The sequence below is a fragment of the Stylophora pistillata genome, chromosome 8 (genome assembly GCF_964205215.1).
Source record: "Stylophora pistillata chromosome 8, jaStyPist1.2, whole genome shotgun sequence".
Lineage (NCBI taxonomy): Eukaryota > Metazoa > Cnidaria > Anthozoa > Scleractinia > Pocilloporidae > Stylophora > Stylophora pistillata.
Genome location: NC_142526.1, coordinates 13,010,103 through 13,029,793, shown reverse-complemented (window position 1 = coordinate 13,029,793; position 19,691 = coordinate 13,010,103). Strand labels below are relative to the sequence as shown.

At 36.9% G+C, this 19,691-nt stretch overlaps 1 protein-coding gene and 2 long non-coding RNA genes across 8 annotated transcripts in view; 2 read left to right on the top strand and 1 right to left on the bottom strand.

Annotated features, from left to right (window-relative positions):
• The window catches only part of LOC111340036 (uncharacterized), a 44,307-nt gene that overhangs the window by 24,255 nt on the left and 361 nt on the right, over positions 1 to 19,691 (bottom strand). The window contains exons 1-13 of one of the 6 annotated variants that reach the window (XM_088729509.1): positions 19,009 to 19,691; positions 18,369 to 18,770; positions 14,364 to 15,988; positions 13,983 to 14,027; positions 13,604 to 13,675; positions 13,177 to 13,221; positions 12,441 to 12,512; positions 12,225 to 12,266; positions 11,091 to 11,123; positions 10,886 to 10,969; positions 8,192 to 8,422; positions 6,686 to 6,808; positions 5,137 to 6,605 (exon numbers count right to left, since the gene is read on the bottom strand). The exon at positions 19,009 to 19,691 is cut by the window's right edge and continues 94 nt beyond it. In XM_088729509.1, the coding sequence (XP_088585635.1) occupies positions 6,522 to 6,605; positions 6,686 to 6,808; positions 8,192 to 8,422; positions 10,886 to 10,969; positions 11,091 to 11,123; positions 12,225 to 12,266; positions 12,441 to 12,512; positions 13,177 to 13,221; positions 13,604 to 13,675; positions 13,983 to 14,027; positions 14,364 to 15,988; positions 18,369 to 18,770; positions 19,009 to 19,018 (2,868 nt within the window). In that variant the 5' untranslated portion in view covers positions 19,019 to 19,691 and the 3' untranslated portion in view covers positions 5,137 to 6,521. Of the gene's footprint in view, positions 1 to 5,136; positions 6,606 to 6,685; positions 6,809 to 8,191; positions 8,423 to 10,885; positions 10,970 to 11,090; positions 11,124 to 12,224; positions 12,267 to 12,440; positions 12,513 to 13,176; positions 13,222 to 13,603; positions 13,676 to 13,982; positions 14,028 to 14,363; positions 15,989 to 18,368; positions 18,771 to 19,008 lie in introns of those variants that run through there. The other 5 variants (XM_088729507.1, XM_088729505.1, XM_088729506.1 and 2 more) reach the window with 5 other exon arrangements.
• On the top strand, positions 778 to 5,728 carry LOC148725049 (uncharacterized). Its single transcript, XR_015990389.1, has 2 exons — positions 778 to 2,761; positions 4,084 to 5,728. It is a non-coding gene; the product is annotated as an uncharacterized LOC148725049 (long non-coding RNA).
• On the top strand, positions 15,863 to 17,997 carry LOC148725048 (uncharacterized). The gene is made up of 3 exons (XR_015990391.1): positions 15,863 to 15,993; positions 16,105 to 16,153; positions 17,011 to 17,997. It is a non-coding gene; the product is annotated as an uncharacterized LOC148725048 (long non-coding RNA).

The following is a 19,691-nucleotide window of genomic DNA, read 5'->3' as shown; positions in this document are numbered from 1 at the left end:
CAAACTCGTTAGACATGGGAACCACATCAAAGAAGCTATTAAAACATTTTCACATCTATATAATTAGTCAAATTCAATTACATTAATTTAAATATCAACCTGAACTCGTCCGGGAATTGTAGGTTTTGATGCAGTGAAACCACTTCTATCAATTCCACATGATCGTAAGATAATTTTTATGCACGAAGGTTAGATGTACATGTGAATTTGTCAGTGCAGTAATCTCAGCTGTTTTGAAATAGACTCTCAACATGTTCAATTTCACTAAGCACGCACAATTCCCGATTAACAGTTCGAAACATTTACGTTAAAATAATTTTGAGATACAACATAATCAAAACAATGACTTGCACGTAGCCTAATCAGTCGCCCATTCAAGCAACGCTCGCGAAAAAGCACTTATTGTTTAATCACCTCATCGTATATATTGATCTCTGTTATAAAATTACATTAGGGATGCTTTACAGATAACCGTTAAAGAAGTCAGATATATCTAGATAGTCCTACGTCGTAAGTTAAATTCGAACTGACAATCGCTTCGTAATGAACGTCCATTTTGACGTTCTGAAATTCGTATTTTCAGGAAGATTCTGTAGCCTCATAACGAACTGAGTTAACAAAGTATCGTAACTTATCTACACCATAATTTACGCTTACCTTGCTCAAACCTGAAATGCTTTACCTTTCTTTGGCCTAACGAAAAACACAGTCACCACTCTCAACGTAGTTACGTCAGGTTCACGCACCATGTGAAATTCAGGAGAAGAAGAAAAACACGACAGACGACGAGATATTCGAGATATTGACAAACAACTCGTAACGAGGCTCGTAAATTGTACGAAAGAAGACGACAAGTCACGATCCTAAACCTTCTCTCTTCGGAACTAACCGGGTCAATTGGTGAGAAATGGCGGGAAAGTTGTAGTCCTTTCGCGGTACAACCAGCGAATTTGCACTCTGGGATCACTGCATTGCATTATGGGCTCGTCAAGGGCAAGTGTATATCCAAGATGGCGGACGACGCATGGTAAGTGTTCGAGTTAAGAGCTTTTCTTCTCGTACGATAGGTTCCTGTCGGTAATCAAATGAATGCTCTTCATGCTACAAAAATGTCATGCAGCGGTTCTTTCAGGTTTATCTTAAATAAATTAATACAAGTCGTCATGTGTGTATTTACTATTGTGGCAAGAGCTACTGCTTTTTTTTGTTTTAAAATAAACCAGTTTAGGAAGTACATTACGCGCACAACCTGTAAATTATCAAGGCAACATGGTGTGAAACTTGAGGTGTTTCTGGGGGGGGGGGGCCCTAGAACAGTAGTGTGGTTATCCTTTGCATTTCACGAAATATTTCAAAAGCAAACATTGAAAGGGTGTGGACAAAACCTGGCCTAGGCCATGGCCTACCCTGTGGCCTACCCTGTGGCCTACCCTGTGGCCTACCCTGTGGCCTACCCTGTCGCCTACTCTATGGCCTACCGATGGTCAGATTTTTAAAAGGATAGCATTGCTGGAAACCTTTCAACGTTTTCCTGAGTACTGTCTTACCAACGACTTTCTTCTGCTGTTTTGGCAGCCACATTCCGATCAAAATTTCTTAACCTTCTGATAGAATAAGGAAATCAAGGAACAGAAGCCAGTTAAATGCAACTTTTGGGCAAACATCATCATATCAGCTCTCCTTTCAAATTAGTACAATACTGGCCCTTTCTTTGGAAAAGCAAGTAAAGTTTGCGAAATATTTACGACGGTGATGTATGTGTGTCCTGGGGTGCCCGTTGCAAATTCAATACTCTACAGCACTTGAGGGCACTTAAATAATTGGCCTGGCATGTAATGTTTGTGTTTCCTTACCTGGATATATATGCTCTCCAATATAATGCCGTTCATTACATTTTTACACCAGCACTCCACAATATGTTACCAACTGACAGCCTGCATCATAAAGCCACCATTTTGTATATCCTCTGCGACCACGCAATATTGGCCCCTCCTCTCTCCTCCCCCTTAACCTACCGTTATGGTTGAGTACTGTGATATTTGCAGTGTTTCGTTCCCTCGGACGTTGACAATCGTGTTAGCGACCTCTTAGTATACCCTTTTCAGAGACAGATAATTGTACACCAGTATATTCGTTCGACTCTTACTGATTTTATTTTTATGTTCTTAAAAATCTGACCACCGGTAGGCCATAGGGTAGGCCATAGGGTAGGCCATAGGGTAGGCCACAGGGTAGGCCACAGGGTGGGCCATGGCCTAGGCCAGGTTTTGTCCACACCCACATTGAAACACTAATCGCACTTTTGTAATTAAAATCACTTTATATACTTCAAGCTAACTAACTTTCCCCCCTCCCCTAAAATACCTTCGTCAGATATATATATATTTTTGAACCAGAATGATACCCAGTCAGTTATCATTCATCGTTCTAAACAGTTGACCATATCGGCTGATAGCCAGACTGGGGCATTTTCTGCCATTTCCTCCAAAATGTTTCTCTGCATGGTGATGTATTTGTTGCTTTTTGTACACTATTGAAAACCAATCCCTATCTATATCCTGGTGGGGATTGCTCCTTTGATTCTGGACACATTATTCTTAAATAGTGATATGAGTGATCAAAAGAATTAGCAATTATTGGACAAGGTCGAGCATGATATAATGAATTATCAAAAGCAAGGTGTGAGTTATCTGCGGGATGCTGAAACCAGAGGCTGAGGCAGATAACACAGAAATAAGGTTTGATATTTGGTAACAAAAAGGTAAGTGCCATTTCCATCTTACTGGCTACAAAATTAAGTTATGATGAACAACAATAGTTATTGAAATAGAACACCCAGTGCATGGAATAATTTTTATTACAGCTTAATATAATTTTTAACACCTGGCATCCAAAATTAGCTTCCCCTGTTCAACTGAACAATGACGAGTGTATACTCTACATGGCAAATTTTTAACCAAAATGGCTTTTGTTTGATTATGTACACAATACATGTTGTTGTAGATTATCTTTATTTATACAGGATAGCCCCTTCAGTGTAGTAAACACTGGTATCAATGGGGTTCCTGTTACCCACCCATCCCATCCCAGGGGAGGACATCCATCACACAGTAATCTCGGGTGTGGGAAATTAACGTCTCCTGCCCCTAACCCTGCAGGAGACGGGACCTTCATTTATTCATCCCTATCTGAGAAGACTAGAATATCTAACCATTTCTTGATGTTATAGAAAGGTAGCATATTCTTCTCAATTATTTTAAGACTCTGAGTTTAGTTTAGTTTGATGTGGTTAAGTGTGGCAGGTGAAGTTTGGTGCAGTTTGGAAAAGTAGGTGTAGTTTGGTGTTCTTTGGTGTAATAGGTGTAGTTTAGTGTAGTACATGTAATATGGTGCAGTTTGGTGTGGTTGTAGTTTGGTGGGGTAAGTACAGTTTGGTGTACTTTGGTGTAGTAGGGGTAGTTTGGTGAAGTAGGTTTATCAACTGAGTTGATATTGTAAATTGGTAACCGTAAAGAGTTTTTAGGCTGATGTTTTGAGTGCTAGCCCTTCATCAGAGCCCTTCGTTAGCCCTTCAGTCTTTACTCTTACAAAGGGCTAATGCTCAAAATGTCAACTTTGAAACTCTTTACAGTGGTCAGTTCATTATATCAACTCAGTTGATATAACCATAATTACCTTGTTTAACTCCCCCACCAATGCAATACCACAGTTTCTTTAGAAACTAACACCTTTATGAAGTAGGTTTATTTTAGTGAGGTTTGGTGTGTTGGTTGTAGTTTGGTGCGGTAGATGAAGTTTGGAGTAGTAGGTGTAGTTCGGTGTTGTTTGGTGTAGTTGGTGAAGTTTGGTTAAGTAAATGTGGTTTGGTTAACTGGGTGTAGCTTGGTATAGTAAATGCTGTTTGGTGAAGTAGGTATAATTATGTATAGTTTGGTGATGCCAGAGAGCAATGGCCAAAACAGGTTTTCTTGTTTTGGTAGCACAGCATGTCTTCCATTTTACAAATTGAATGTCATTATCATGAAATACCTGTTAACAGGTATTGGTAGTTCTTTGCCTTATACAAATCTCTTGTGTGTCCAGTTCCAGAATAGGCTGCTCTGGTCTGGAATCTATATTTGGTTAAAGATGTACTAGTGTTAGAAAGAGTTCAGCAAAGAGCCTTCTGGCTTGTTCTCGGGCAAAAACATGGTGAGGTGGAATATGAAGATTGGTTAAGGAAGCTGCAGTGGCCCACGCTCGAAACACATAGATTGTTTCTTTAGTTAAATGCTACAAGATCGTATTTGACATGAACAAAACTGAACTTTAAAGATCTCATCAAATTAACCAAATGCAATTCAACCCATATCAATCATCCCTATAAGTTCTGTGTTAAGTCAGCAAAGTGTAATCCATATAAACACTATTTTCCAATCCAAACTGTAGGGAACTGGAATAGTCTACCAGGATCTACTGTTGAGGCTAGGAGCCTGAGCCATTATAAGAGTGTACTGAGGTGCTTTCTAAATATCTTTTGGCCTTTTGTCCTGTTTATCCATTGTTACTATAGATTGTCAGGTATCAAATTTACCTCTTGTACTTTTGTCGAAGTAGGACGATTTGAAGAACTTGCCAAAAATGTTTCAAACAATCATCACCTTTTTTTAGTAGAAGAGCAGCACATCACTTGGGAATAGTATTGTACTTGTAAGATAGACTTAAAGTTCCCAATGACTGCCAAAAGAATGACAAATATTTGCATATTTGGAGTAAAATTTACACAATCTTCTGAAAATTTCTCCCATAAAATAAGTTGATTTAAATCATTTATCCTTAAATACATTCATTTGAGGGAGTGTTATGGCAAAACAACAGAAAAATCAATGTTTTAGGACTGTCCCTCTATTCTCAATATTCTCATAAATACCCTCCTAAGAGGACGAGGACAGTTTGTGGCTCTTCCGAAGCTGGTCAACCATACATTGTGACAACTGCTGATTTAATCAGTCAGTTCAGAACTTTTAGTAACTTAAATTGCTTCCCAATAACATTAATCATTGGCTGAAACTTTAAAGACTTAATTTTTTGTTCTACATAGCCCGATGGATTATCCAGATTCCAGAAGATTAAGAATAGCAAGAATAGAACAACAGAGATATCTAAAATATATTTTAATGTTTTAACACACGCTTGATTTTTGTCTAGCTAGGACACATTCACCTGCTCAAATGTATTTAAATTATGTCATTTACACCATTTAAATTTGAACTATTAATTATTATAATGCATTGAACTGTTAATTATTATAATGAAGAAGACTAATTTATTAACTTTTGTGATATGCAGTCATGCATTTTGGCCAATATTTTCACTGAATTACGATAGTGAGTACAATGACGCATTTCCATTCACATTTGGTTTACTTCCCAAGAAGTCCTGATTATTAATTTTTGTGATCACTTTCCTCAAAATCGAGCAAAAGAGAGAGAAACAATGACATTTTGTCTCACACTCGGTCAGTTGAATGACAACCTGAACACTTATTGGCTGCGAACACACAACTGCACATCATAAATATATTACTCAAGTACTTGCTATCATCATTAATTATTCCTCACATTGCAACATAAAAATAACACTCAATATTTCAACCACAATTTGTGAGTAAAATGTAAATAATTGAAACTTATGTCATGAATTTGTAAGATATACAAATAAACCAGTAAATACAAATTTATATATTCAATATTTGTTCATATTCCATCTGGCCACCTCTAATAGTCAATAAAATTTTGCATCTAATGTAAATCTTGCACACTTTAGAGAGTTTAGTCATGAACTCATAACAATCAATTGAATTCATTAAAATATTACTACGAAAGTCTACAAAAAGTGTTTTAAAAGACTATATTCAGAAAAGTGCAGTTATCATAAAACCTTAGCATATAAATACTACCACAAATATACAATCTACAGGGAAATATAAATTATTACGAAAAACATATGTACATACTCCAATTAAGAAAGACTTCGACCAAAGGATTGCCACAAAATATACATTATTCTAGGAAAACCTTTGGTAAATCACAAATGAAGACATGAATTTTTTTTTCCCACTAAACCATGCATAAACTACAATCTTTTTCTGACTTCTTGGCTTTATATACCAAAAGGTCAACTGTTTTATTTGAAAAACTACTTTTTGAATACTACTTATTATTCTTCATAACACCTAAAATAGACCTTCACCACTGTTTGACAGCAAGTTTAAAAAATATTCACCTTACAATTTAAAAAGTGCGTGTATTAACTAGAAGTTGCATGTACAATGTAATAACTCTGCTAAAACTTCATCTACCTTTGGCTACTTTTTACAACATATGACCTCACAAACCTGAAATATCACAATATGTCACTGGTTCAAATACAATTTAAAACATAGCTTACATGTATTTACACAAAGGAATTCAGAGATCTAACCGTCTATGAAACAGGGGAGGGGGGAAAGGGGTTGAATGTTCTCTCGATATTCGAACCAATCACAAGTGATCAAGGGCATCCTCGTAAACTTCTTCATCGCCGTCACTCTCCTCATCAGCTTCTTCTACATGTACAGTCAAGTCCTTAAACATAAGAAAAAACAAAGACTTAACATTTCCTAACTGTGAGTACTAATTATTGTTAATGAACACTTGAGACTTACAGTGCTGCTTGATACAAGATTCTCCTGCACAGTATCAGGGGATGGGGCAGTACAAGGAACTTCTACAAGTTTGGCTGGCCTTGACATCAATTCATTCACCATTGTCTGCAGCTGGAAAATTTCCTGATAGGAAATACATCAATGATAAGAAGAAATAAGATAAGGACTTTTCATAGCATTTGTCATTTGGAAAGTCCATAACAAAGCAGACCTGAGAGGGAACACACAGGCTCAAAATAACTGCTGATCAACGAACAATGTCCAGTCAAATATACACTTTATCTGGTCAACTAAATTCAGAGGGAAGTTCGGGTTTAAATATGGTTGGATAGATACACTTATTTTATTAAGGGAGAAGGGGGGAAGGAGTTAAGTTTATTGAGATAAGACCTAAAGGATATTGGGTTGTGTCTAAGTAAAAAAAGGTCTGACCAGACAACTTGCCAACAGCGAAATTATTTCTCGACCTGACCGGCCACAACTTAATGGAGCAGTGAAGATCGAAATATGACAAAGAAAGCACATGAAACAAGCAACAAAAGTTGACCAGCACCATAAATGTAAGGTGCGTAAATTACTTTCCACCTTAATGGCAGACAAAATAATGTTTGTACTAATAATGTCTGTACCAAGGAGGCAAGGAAAGTACGAGTACTTATGAGTTTTAGGAATTTAATGCCTACTGAAGCTAAATTAAGAATTTTTAAAGCTTTTATTTCACCCCAAGTTACATATTGTCATATAGTATGGCACCATTGTCGCTCGTCAGACGAGAGAAAGTTTGAAAGGCTGCAGGAGCGTGCAATGAGGGCTATTTACTGTGACAGGGCTAGCACTTATGAAGCACTTCTAGATAAAGCAAGACTTCCAACGTTATGTAATCACAGACTCCAGGACATGGCTATATTTATGTCTAAAGTTAAGACTAATTTAGTCCCACCGTATATTTCTGAACTTTTTAGTTGCGGCCTAAGTAGGTACAATCTTAGGAATGCAGACGATTTCTCCTTACCAAGATACAACACGGTTACACACAGAAGACATAGCTTAAGGTACATGGGACCTTATATTTGGTTGAAGCTCCGCAAATCAATCAAAATGGCTGACTCTCTAACTGCATTTAAAAATCAAGTCAGAGTCCTTGACCTATCAAATGTTATATCGAAAAATAATTGTGAAAATTGCGAGTTATGTAAAACTTAATTTTATCAATTTTATATATTTTGTATATAGTTTTTCTTCTTATTATTATTATAATTATTAGTTTAGTTTACATAGTAGGTGTCCCCAATTAGTTTTTACTTGTAAAAGCTAGAACAATTGACACGTTAATAAAGTTATTCATTCATTCATTTATTCATTCAAAAACTAGAAGCACAGTGGTTGGAACCTTAAGGTCACCAATTGATTCGACTCTACAGTGTATATGGTAAGACATCCATAACTGCAACTCCATTCAATGAACACCACACTAAATGAGTTTCTATCACCAAAAACTAAACTCACCTCAGACAGACATCTATTGGTCTCCTCTGCTTCTGCTCTTTTACGTTTTTCCTTGTCTCGTTCCTGTTCCAGTATTTTCACTTCGTCTGTCTGTGAGTTAAGAAAAGCTTCTGATAGCTCTGTCATCCTCTGGTTTGATAACCTTTCATTTTCAAGCCTCAACCTCTCATATCCCGCTTCAAGAACACATTCTCGTAACTGTCGGACCTCGGCAACAGTCTGTCGCAGTTCCTAAAATGAAACACGCTCTGTTAGATTAATAAGTCTTTTAACTAATAATAATCTGCACTGATTATTCTGATAAAACCTGACTGCAAAGAGCTATCACATGGTACTCAAGTTTTTATGGCAAAGAGAATTTGACCAGAAATCTTGAAATATGATGTCAGCCAAACTTTAGACCTCTCTGTTGATATCTTAGTGATAACTACACCAAAAATGTATCAGCATGACAAAGTTTTGAACAGTGTAACTCTGCAAGTATGTGAACCATGCAAGATATAGATCACTCACCTTTCAAAATGAATACCATACAATAAACACTGGCAATTCATAATTATGTTTCTATCATGCACTGATAATTGTAATTCACCTAGCATTAAAACATTTCTTAGTTTTAAACCAGTCCATTGTACTAAACAGTAGTATATATCCAGATATGCATACAGTCACAAAAATGGCAAAAAATCATAAAAATCGTCAAATCTGCTGAGCTGATTTCAATTCAATGAGTTACATAAAATTAGTAAAAATTGTCAATTCCACCAAGCTGATTTCGCTTCAACAAACTTGACTAAAATTAGCCAAAATCATCAAATCCATGAACATTCACTTGGTTGGACAAAATTTCATCAAATCTGCCATTTTCTTTACTGCTTGCATTTCTGGACATAAATGGTAAGATCTCATTCTCTTTACAAGAAAGTGTATCCTTATGAAACAACCAATTTTATTTGTCTTGAGTACTCATGCAATCATTCAATTTGCAACTGAAAACAAATTGCTCAACATGTTCTAAGTCCCAACACTTTCACCTCATGACAACATGGAAATTTTTGGCCACTCATTTACATGAGGTCTTACCCAAACCACAGTTTTATGCAATGTGTGGTTCCAGAAAATATCCATACCCCCTCCCCACCCCACGGAAGATCATTGGAAATTCTGAGGGGGAGGAGGAGTTCAAGGGCAGTAATTTCGGAGGGGTAGGGGGGTTTCGTGGTAAACTACTTTTCCAAAGGGTGACGAACCACGTACAAAACATTGAAAGCAACATACGATTGATCTGAAGCGCAAAAACATACTCACATACATACGTTGTTTTGAAACAAAAGTCAGTTCTTCTGGCCATTGAGATAAAGTTAACATTATAAGCTTTAATGTTTCTGTTTTTCTTTGAGTTAGCTAGCGCTACAACATCCCAAAGCTAGGAACTGCTAAAACACCAACATAGCGCTAACTTGCCGAAAACGCTTCACAATGGCCTGAGATGCTAGGAATCAACATAGAAAACAATAAGGCAATAAGGTAAGTCCATTTTATTTCAAAACAAGACATTTTTTCTGCTAAAACACCAACACAGCGCTAACTCGCCGAAAACGCTTTAAAATGGCCTGAGATGCTAGGAATCAACAAAGAAAACAACAAGGCAATAAGGTAAGTCCATTTTATTTCAAAACAAGACATTTTTTCTCTCTTTTAAGGCAAACTGATAATATCCCATAGAAACCTTTATAAATATAAAACGTTGCGCAACACAGTAAGAGTCACGTCCGCTTTTCTGGTAGTGAGCTTGGGCTGCCTGTGATTATCATTATTCCTGGTTGTTGGCCAGGAGTACTTTCATTCCCATTTCTTGCTCGACCTTCAGAAGGCCTGGCTACCTAGCTACTGTAGTAAACTGTGACGATGTTCACGAAACCTAGTTAACATGTGTGTGCTAGTGAGGTTTTCGGTCTTTAAATAAGAATCAACTTGAAGAAAGTGACAAAATGTGTGGACAAAGGAACCTTGTAAGTTTCTGTTTTATTTACTATCGATATCATTTGCAAAGTTGTTTAAGCGAGTGAAACATTCTCATCAGAGTGAGCATGAAAACATATGTGGAACAGTCGACGTTTTAAATCAGTTTAAATTTTGCAACCCAGATGTTTAAGCTTCTAATCTTACATAAAAGCAACATGGATATGATTTGCCAAAATGATGGTGAAGAAGCTAAAAGTATAAGCTCAACAAAGTGTTATATTTTTATTAAAGTTAACCTTAATGTTTTCATTGTTGTAATAAAATTCTACCGCATTTACCTAACCAACTTAGTATTCACTTTCTCTTTTTATAAGTACAAAAACCGCTTTGAGTTTTCAAGGGTGGTAAGAAGTCCCCGATTAAAATTCTGGAAACTCCTGGGGGGAGGGGGGATTATCAAAGACCCCTGGAACGGAAAATCCTGGGGGGTGGGGGGGTGCAAATCAAAAAGTCTTCCGTGGGGGGTATGGATATTTTCTGGAACCACACAATCAGTGGACTTCATGCTTTCTCTATAAGAGGGTTGATTTAAGAAAATAAATGTCCTTCCACTTTTAGGTATCGGCCCTCTTGACATAGATCACAGAGTTAAATGTTTAGATAAAGGGTTCAGCTAAATTGAGGCCAAACAACGGCTAAACTTTGTTAAATAAGTGAATTGCCACATACTTCTGATCGTTCTTGACATTCCCTTTCTAAGTGCTCTACCTGTTGCTGATAACTGTTGTGTCTTTGGGCCATTTGACGGAGCATCTTCAATCAAAATACAAATTATGTCAGTCACTATAACACAACTATGTCTTCACAGATGAACTCACAAAAAAGGGACAAGCCCATGCCTTGTAAAATAAGCTCATAAAATTACATCCCATACCTGTAGCTGTTCCCCTCTAAGACTTTCATTTTCCTTGTGGGAAAAAAGGTTGAATCCAAATTATATGTGGGTGTAAATCACAAGGTAAAGTCTGTTTACGAGCCTAGTGACCCATTAGGCTGGTGCTTAACTCTGGTTTCTGTAGCATGAAGTGACTAGGAGTATTTCTACTCCTCCCTGGATGGGATGCCAGTCCATCGCAGGGTTACCCCCAGCATTAAATTGCCAGTACCCATTTAAACACCTGGGTGAAGAGAGGCGCTGTGAGAGTAAAGTGTCTTGCCTAAGAACACAACACAATGTCCCGGCCGGGGCTCGAACCAGACCACTCGATCCGGAGTCGAGCGCACCAACCATGAGGCCGCCGCGCCTCCATGGGTGTAAATGACAAGCAAACTATAAATAATACATAAAATAGTACAACCTACTATTCCTGTGGGAAACATTCTGAAAGTACCTTAGCTACCAAATTTTCCCAAGTGACAATTCACATTTTCTCGTGTTTCATCCATTAACTGGATAATCAACTCTGACTCTTAGAGGTGATCACCATGTTACTTCTCCCTACAATATCTTTACATTATCCAGCAAGTAGGTGATGAGAATACTCAAACTTATCAGGTAGAAGTAGTTGTCTTAATCAAACACCAAATTCCCGTCAATAATTTACATGGAAATATTTAGCAGCTAGAGAGGAGATTAAACAATCAGATCTTAGGAGCTTAATTATAAGGATTGGTGATTTTAAGCAACAATTACAGCAGGGTCAGATGTTGAGAGGAAGTTTAGCCCAGTTTGCTGATGTGCCACCCTATTCAAAATGCAAGAAACTTCCTAATAATTGAAAAGTACCAATTATAACTATAGTCCTGACTGAAAAAAATGCTCCTGCAATATTTGTATCAATCAGCGTAATTGAAGAGACTCTCAACTTGTATGGATTTTAGAAAACTTACTTCTATATGCTGGTCTTTCTGTTCACACAACAAAAACAAACAAGCAGATTAAGCATATGATAAGCATAAAGGCCTAACTTAATTGTGACTGTGTGTCTCCATTCATCACTGGGATAAACTTTAACTTCACGATGGTGAGATATAGTTATTAATCAATAGAAGCTATTGTAACACTTACCTGTCTGAGTTGCTGAATTGCCTGATCTTTACATTCACACATCTAAAAATTTAAAGACTCAGTTTGATATTAACCTAACAATTTCCATCAATTCAAAAAAAGTCCTGTAAAAATAGCAAATTTAGACACAATATCATACATCAGGAACACTCTGTTTTCATCAATAAATATAATCTGGCAGCTAGGGGAAAGAAATCACCAGGACAGAGTACAAACCTCTTGAGTCATTCCTATCAGGCGCTGATTTTCTTGTTGCAGATAGTTGCTGTAATCCAGATATCTTTGCAACTTTAAAACCAAGAAACAAGTAGTGAGAATTAAAGATTAAAAAAAAAGGATACAGGGTAACAGGCTTTAGGACTCCAAGCTCAGCACTCAGATTTTATTACAAATTTAAAGAAAACTGTGGAGCACAAACTAATGGTGTTGTAAGCAGATCAGTGAATGCTTTTCTCACACTTTAACTTTAGACCCAATCGCTACACAAGTAATGAAGGCAATGAAATATTAAGCAACCACTATGTCACATTTAGTCAAGTTTTTTTTTCTTGCCATGACTGCAGCTTGGCAATGCTCTGGCTTATAGTTTCCAATATAGAAAGGAAAATTCTAAATTGGAAAAACAACATTTTCTTTCAAGATATCCTTATTATACAGAAACAGCAACTTTAAACTTTACGAAAATATGTATTACCAGATTGTATCCACCTCTTTGCACATACATGCAATGCACCTATATAAGATATGTTACTGGCTGTTACGATATTTGCATATTTGATTTGCAATCATCAGAGCTTTTGTATGACCACATTTGGTTAATAAATTCATTTGACAAATAGCACATGGTTTTTAACTTGATTGTCTATCAGTTATATAGCTAGAGATGCAAAGTATATTCTTTATAACAGCACTTTGTCAAATTTAATTTCAATACATGTGATTTATTTAATACCTCATCACTGGTTCCTTGAAGCTGAGCACACTGTTGTCTAGAATGCTAAAATTAATCATAAAATAGTGATGATGAGTTTACAAAGTTTAGTCATAGGAGCACTCAACCTTTTTTATAAACTCATCTTCCAAAAAATAATTATCTATAACAAAACTGGACCCAATCCCATGCTCCATAATATATTCAATTTTAATCAGAATTGGACAGAAAACCATAGAGCCTCAGTTTCACCCAGTTTAATTAACTACACTGTCAAAGTATATAAGAAAATGTTTATCTAAACTTGACTTCTGAATTTCCATGACAGGCAAAACTGTCTCAGCTTGAAGTGCTCAACTGGGGATGTATTTCTCACAAAAAATGCAAATTTAATTCAATGAGTTGTATGCTGCAGCTGGACCAGCAGTAACAACATCACTGTCAGTACCTGCAGGTCTTGCTCACATGCCTGTAGGTCTTCCATGCATGCCTCATATTTTTCAGTCATCTTCCACAGGTTCTACATGACAGAGTATGATCAAACTTAATATTAGATGTTCACATTATACTAGTATCTACCTCAGATATCTAAAATATTTCACAACTCATGAAATTAATGGAAGTTGCCGCCATTTTGTTGGTTTCTGTGATAAAGTCAATTTGTTTTGAGGGTGATTGTCAATTGGAAAAGAACAAAAAACTTGCTTGACTACACTAGATCAGAGGGAACTTAAGAAAACATTCAGTTCTAAGAACAATGCTACAAAAATGTACACAGCCTAAATAGTATTCTTCAGACATGTGTAAAATATTATAAAGTACCTTACCCGAGTCAAAAAGGCAATTTCCCCCAATTGAAAAGGTGCCTGAACCTGTCAAAAGGGAACATGATACATGAAACAATCGCTACTTGTAGTAATTAAGAATTTTGAGGGATACAGTTGAACCTGTATCAAGCAGTGGTAAAGGAAAAGATTCCCATCCCACCTACACCTTAGGTGATGAGTTGGCTACCTACAGGGTATGGCAGTTTGAGCAGAAAAATTTTTTATTGTGCAGGTAAATGCACACAGCAGTGCTTACAATCTTCCAGTGAATAGTATGATAGGAAGACTAGTCCACAGATCATGGTGTAGTTAGAACAAAAAAAAAAATAAAATAAAATAAAATAAATAATACTCAGTACTACTTCCCATCAAATTACAAACCTGTTGAAGAATATTCACGTCCTGAGTCGCATCATCATTTTCTGATGGTGAACCACTACTTTCCCCTTCATCTGTGCTGTGTGTGGCATGAGCCATACCCTGGTGAACTTGGCAAACAGGATTCTGCACTGCAGGCCTTGCATGCAGAGCTGGTAAACTGCTTGCATCAATGGTTGGTGACAGTTGAGCATCAAGTGGCATTCCCCTGTTTAAGACTGGCCTATCAGGACTCACAGCTGAATTTGCTTTACCAGGCATTGGGTTGTTTAGAGGTAATAGACGAAGTTGAGGGGAAATTGCAGCTTGAGGAGTAACTGGTCTTGATTGTGTTCCTGAGTCATTCCAAGATAAACTCCCATCTGCATCACTCTGTGATGATGAACTGCTGTCCTCTGCTTCACCTGCGCCATATGTGTCAGTTGCAGTAGTCTGGTGGAACTGGCCCACAGGATCCTGCACTACAGGCCTTGCATGCAAAGCTGGTAAACTACTTGCACTGATGGCTGGTGACAGTTGAGCATCAAGTGGCATTCCCTTGTTTTCCAGCATAGCTGGCCCAACAGTCATCACAGCTGCTTTACCAGACATCAGGTTGTTTGGAGGTAATAGATGAAGTTGAGGGGAAATTGTAGTTAGTCTTGATTGTGCCTTTGAGTCACCCGCAGACAAACTCCCATCTGTATCACTCTGTGATGATGAACTGCTGTCTTCTGCTTCATCTGCACCATATGAGTCAATTTCAGTAGTCTGGTGGAATTGGCCCACAGGATCCTGCACTACAGGCTTTGCATGCAAAGCTGGTAAACTACTGGCTGATGATGGTTGAGCATCAAGCGGCATTCCCCCTCCCAAGGTCTGCCAATCATGATCCACAGCATTTGCATGACAGTTCATTTGCTTGCTTGGATGTAATTGGTGACTTTCAACAGGCAGTATCTGGTAATTTGCTGCATCAGGAGAAACTGGTCTTGATCCTGTACTCAAACCATCTAGGTTTGGAATAGAAACTGTTTCAATCTGTGACCATGACCTGCTGTCTGTTTCTTCATCCATACCAGATATGTGAGATGGAGTGCCCTCATGGAATAGGTGGTTAGCTGTTAAGCTACTCTCATTAGCTAATGGTAGTGAAAAAGCAGCACATAACACTCTCCCATGTTCTTGAAGGTTCTGCCCATCTTGATTGACAGCAATGACTTCACCAGCTTTTGGGCTGTTTGGACGGTACTGATGCCCTGTAACTATTGGTAGAGGAGAATTTGTTGCATTAGAAGTGACTGGTTGTGATCTTGACCTTAAGTCACCTGAATTCAAATTACCATCGTCATTGATTTGTGATGTTGAATGGCTCTCTTCTTCTAGTAAGCTACTTGCATTTGTCTGACTGTTTTCCTTTTGTCCAACAGATAACACCATACTTTCTGAACCTTTGCCAACTTCTGGATATTGATGTTCTTCATCATCATCTTTCAGAACTGTTGTAGTGTCTTTCACAAGTTCCATACTTGTTTCATCTTCCAGAGGAGGTGGTAAACCCAATTCTGGGCTATTACCTAGGGCAGTGCTTGTCTTCCAAGTCTCCTCTACATTATCTCCTGGCTTGGATGGCAAGTTTGACTTCAATTCTAAGGTAACAAATGGACAATAGTAAGCTTAAGACACTTCAATGCCTAATATCATATACTGTAAGTTCTCTCATATTTCTTCCCTGAATCTGACACAACTTCTTCTTTCCCCATAGCCATGGATCATAATCTCACAATGTTAAACAACAAATTAAAGTAGTTAAGGTACGTTACTCCATACCTTTAGAGGACTACCCTTACAAAAATATTTTTTCCAATCAAATGAAAGTTTAGTACTCTTATTACTAACTCTCATTTTCCAAAAACTAAGTTTAAACCATAAGATCGTCTTAAGATATTGAGCTAGCTGGTTATCATGATCTCTGTAGACATGACCTCCTTGGTAGTTACCTCTTTGTGACAAATAGCTCCACTGGGGAGATCCTATTCTAAGCTTGAAATTACAAGTGTACAACTTAGGAAGAAACTTACGACCACTCTTATGGTCTTTAAGAAAAGACTTCAAGAAAAGCAGAATGTCTTCAAGAAAAGCAGAATATTGTCCTCTGTAATGTAAGCTTTGAAAAGTTAGAATAATCCCTTTATGTGCTCCTCTCACTTACAGATACACACACCAATCATGGTAGGCCCACACAAAAAGCATCAAGCATTTTTAGCACTGGTCGGTTTACAACTTCTACAACTTGAAAGCCTTGAGAACTTTGAAAAAAAAAAAAAATCAAAGTGGCTGAGAGCCACTGAACTTGGTAATGATTAATGAAAGGCTGGAGGGTTTACCAGTACTTCCAGAAAAAATTTGCAATGTTACTGTTTAAATACTTTACTTTTTACAAGCACTTGCACACTTTTATAAAAGGTTTATTAAAGTTGTATCTTGACATCTTATTCGATAATAAAAATTGTTCATGTGAAAAAGATTATTAATGGTTTTTCCTGTTACTGTAATTGTAAGAATGGGAAGATTGATTTTTTTTAGATAATCATAGTCCACAGGCTGAGATGTCTATTGTTTGCATACTATCACAATTTAAGTTATTTAATTATAAAATTTTCTGCCTTAGTTGATCATGTGCAGTCATGTGGTGCAGCAGACTGGCACACAGTTTGGAAAGCAAGAGGTTGTGAGTACAAATACTACAAAACATTTCATTCTTTTTTATTAATTTTTTTCTTATTAACAGATACCTTTATGTATAAAAAATAAAGGGAAAGACAGTGTTCGCCTTTCTGAAGCTTGTGTTTAAAAAATCATCTAAAGAAAATTAATCATTCCAGAATTCGTCCAGCACATTGGTTCACTTCAGTCAAATTCAAAATATGCTAGCCTTACTAAGTTATTACTAGACTAGTTTTTTGTTTTTTACAGTCTCTGTGGCTTCCCAATGTGCTCAAGCACTCCCCAAAAAACTACTAGCTAAGAAGACTAGTTGTTAGGACCTCAAATAAAAAATTCCCTATCTATTCCAGGAATCTTGAGATGAATCATTCATAAGGATCAAGAAAAAGGTCCTAGTTTAAAACCAAAGCAAAGCACAAACTTTTAAATTTTCTGATTAGAAATCAAGATATCTTGCCACCAGTACTAAGGGTTCAAGACTTACCCACTATCAAAATGTATATGTAGTACTGCACTATATATTATCATTGGCTGACATCTCAAAGTGTGAGCCCAGTGTTCACATATTTCTCAGTCAAGCTTGTTTAGAAGACCAAAACTTGCTACAAGATTTTGACAATTAAGAGGGTATATAGAATTGACAGAATTCCATAAAAAATTGATCCTACACTAAAGAAAACAGTCAGGAACAAATGTGTGCTTTCCATGGTTTTTCTTTTCTATCAAAAATTTTCCTCCTGGCTGCCTCAGAACACAGTCCATGTTTGTAAATTTTTTAATACTGGAACTTGACAGTTCTATTAAAGGAAAATCAATGCTTCACCCTGTTAAAGAGTGATATTCTGTGATGGGCAACTTGCAGTAACATATTTCATCAGACATCACATTGGATACCCAATAAATTATAGCTTAATTTGAATGACATTCACTCGTTTTCCCATTTAGCCACTTTTCTCATCTCAAATAGAAGTAAAAAATCTGAATAGCCTAAAAATGTTATCAAATTCTGCATTTCCATTGGTACTTTGTTTGAGTTAGTTTCCAACAAAATGGCACACTTGTGAGGACTCCTCCCCACTGGCTTGGAGAAACCTTCGCTAGAACTAACACTGACCCATTGTGATGAACTTGCTTGAATCAGACCAAACAGCCTTTCCAATAAAAGCAACCATTGAAAATAACAGCCTCTTGAAACAAATATTTTTCATTTATGTAAGGCAGATGAAAATTGTACATTTCTTTACACACCCATTATCATTACTATCAACTAAGCAATTTCAGTCATAATCAAAGAAAACTCACCACTTTCAGAAAGTCTTGAATGTCCATCAACAGGCTTGATTTTCTGTTGTCTCAACTCTTCTGATTCCTTTAGAAGAGTCTCTTGTGTATGGTTGCTAGAGCTATCTGGAGGACAATTATCCAAAGTGTTGACATCAAGTAATACATCTTCCTCAAGGAGCTTTTCAAATTCTTCTGGACATCCAAGGCTTTGAAATATGGACATCCACTTATCTAATGACAGTTCTTGGCCATCTCTTTCTTCAGAAGTAGCAACAACCTCACAGACTGCCTTACATTGTGTCGTATCGATTCGTAATTCTTTACCAAGAATGTCCATACAATCTTTACAACTCTCTAAAAGAAGCAGTATCTCTTTTTTCAACATAGAAGAAGGAGGACTTGTGCCATTTGATGCAAGTTCTAAAACAGAAATGAAGTACATATTTATTTCACACAATATTTCACGGAATATTTCCCATTAAACGTTTTGACAACCCACTTTATCGTAAGGTGCAAATAAACTAGGGAAGACAGAAAGATATCAAACAATTAAATAGGAAAGAGTTTTACTGAGCGCAAAACAAAAAGAATACACTTAATAAATAAATAAATAAACTAATACATTTGAGAATTTGGATAATTCATATTTCACACTCACCAAAGGACATCGTGCTTCGTTCCTCTTCTTAAATTCGTATTGGAGAATTATCTGAAAAATAGGTCCATAAAATCGTATCAGTTTCAGAGAGGTTTATCATTTTAAGTGCACACGGGTAAGGTAATAAACTTAACACAGACATAATAATCAATACAACTAATCGAACCAAAGAAAGTCTGAAAACATTGACACTAAGTAAAAACAAGTTCATTAACAGCGAGATTTGTGAACAATACTTTCAACCAGAAATTGGCCTCAGACGAGTTTTGACGCAATAACGATTTCCCTCTCAATTCCGAGCAGTGGTTCTACATAATGCCTAAAGGTTTTCAGCTAAGAGGTTTTAACTATTTGAAACGATTAGGGTGGTCATGGTACGAATTATATATGATAGCGGCTTGTACAGGTCCAACTAAGCTCACGCGCTTGTAATTAACACATTCCTCGTTAATCAGCTTTCTATTGCCAAATAGAATTGCAAAGTTAATGTGAAACTTTGTTTCCGAATTTAACAAAGCCGATAGTTAAGAAGTCAAATTTAAAATTCGAATGACGCAACCTGAATGGAAGCCACGAATAATTAATCAACTGAAGGAATTGCGCACTAACTAATATCGATCAATGTTCTAAAATAACATTAGCAACGCTTTGCAAGTAAGCACGGTTAAAGTCCAATATAGCAC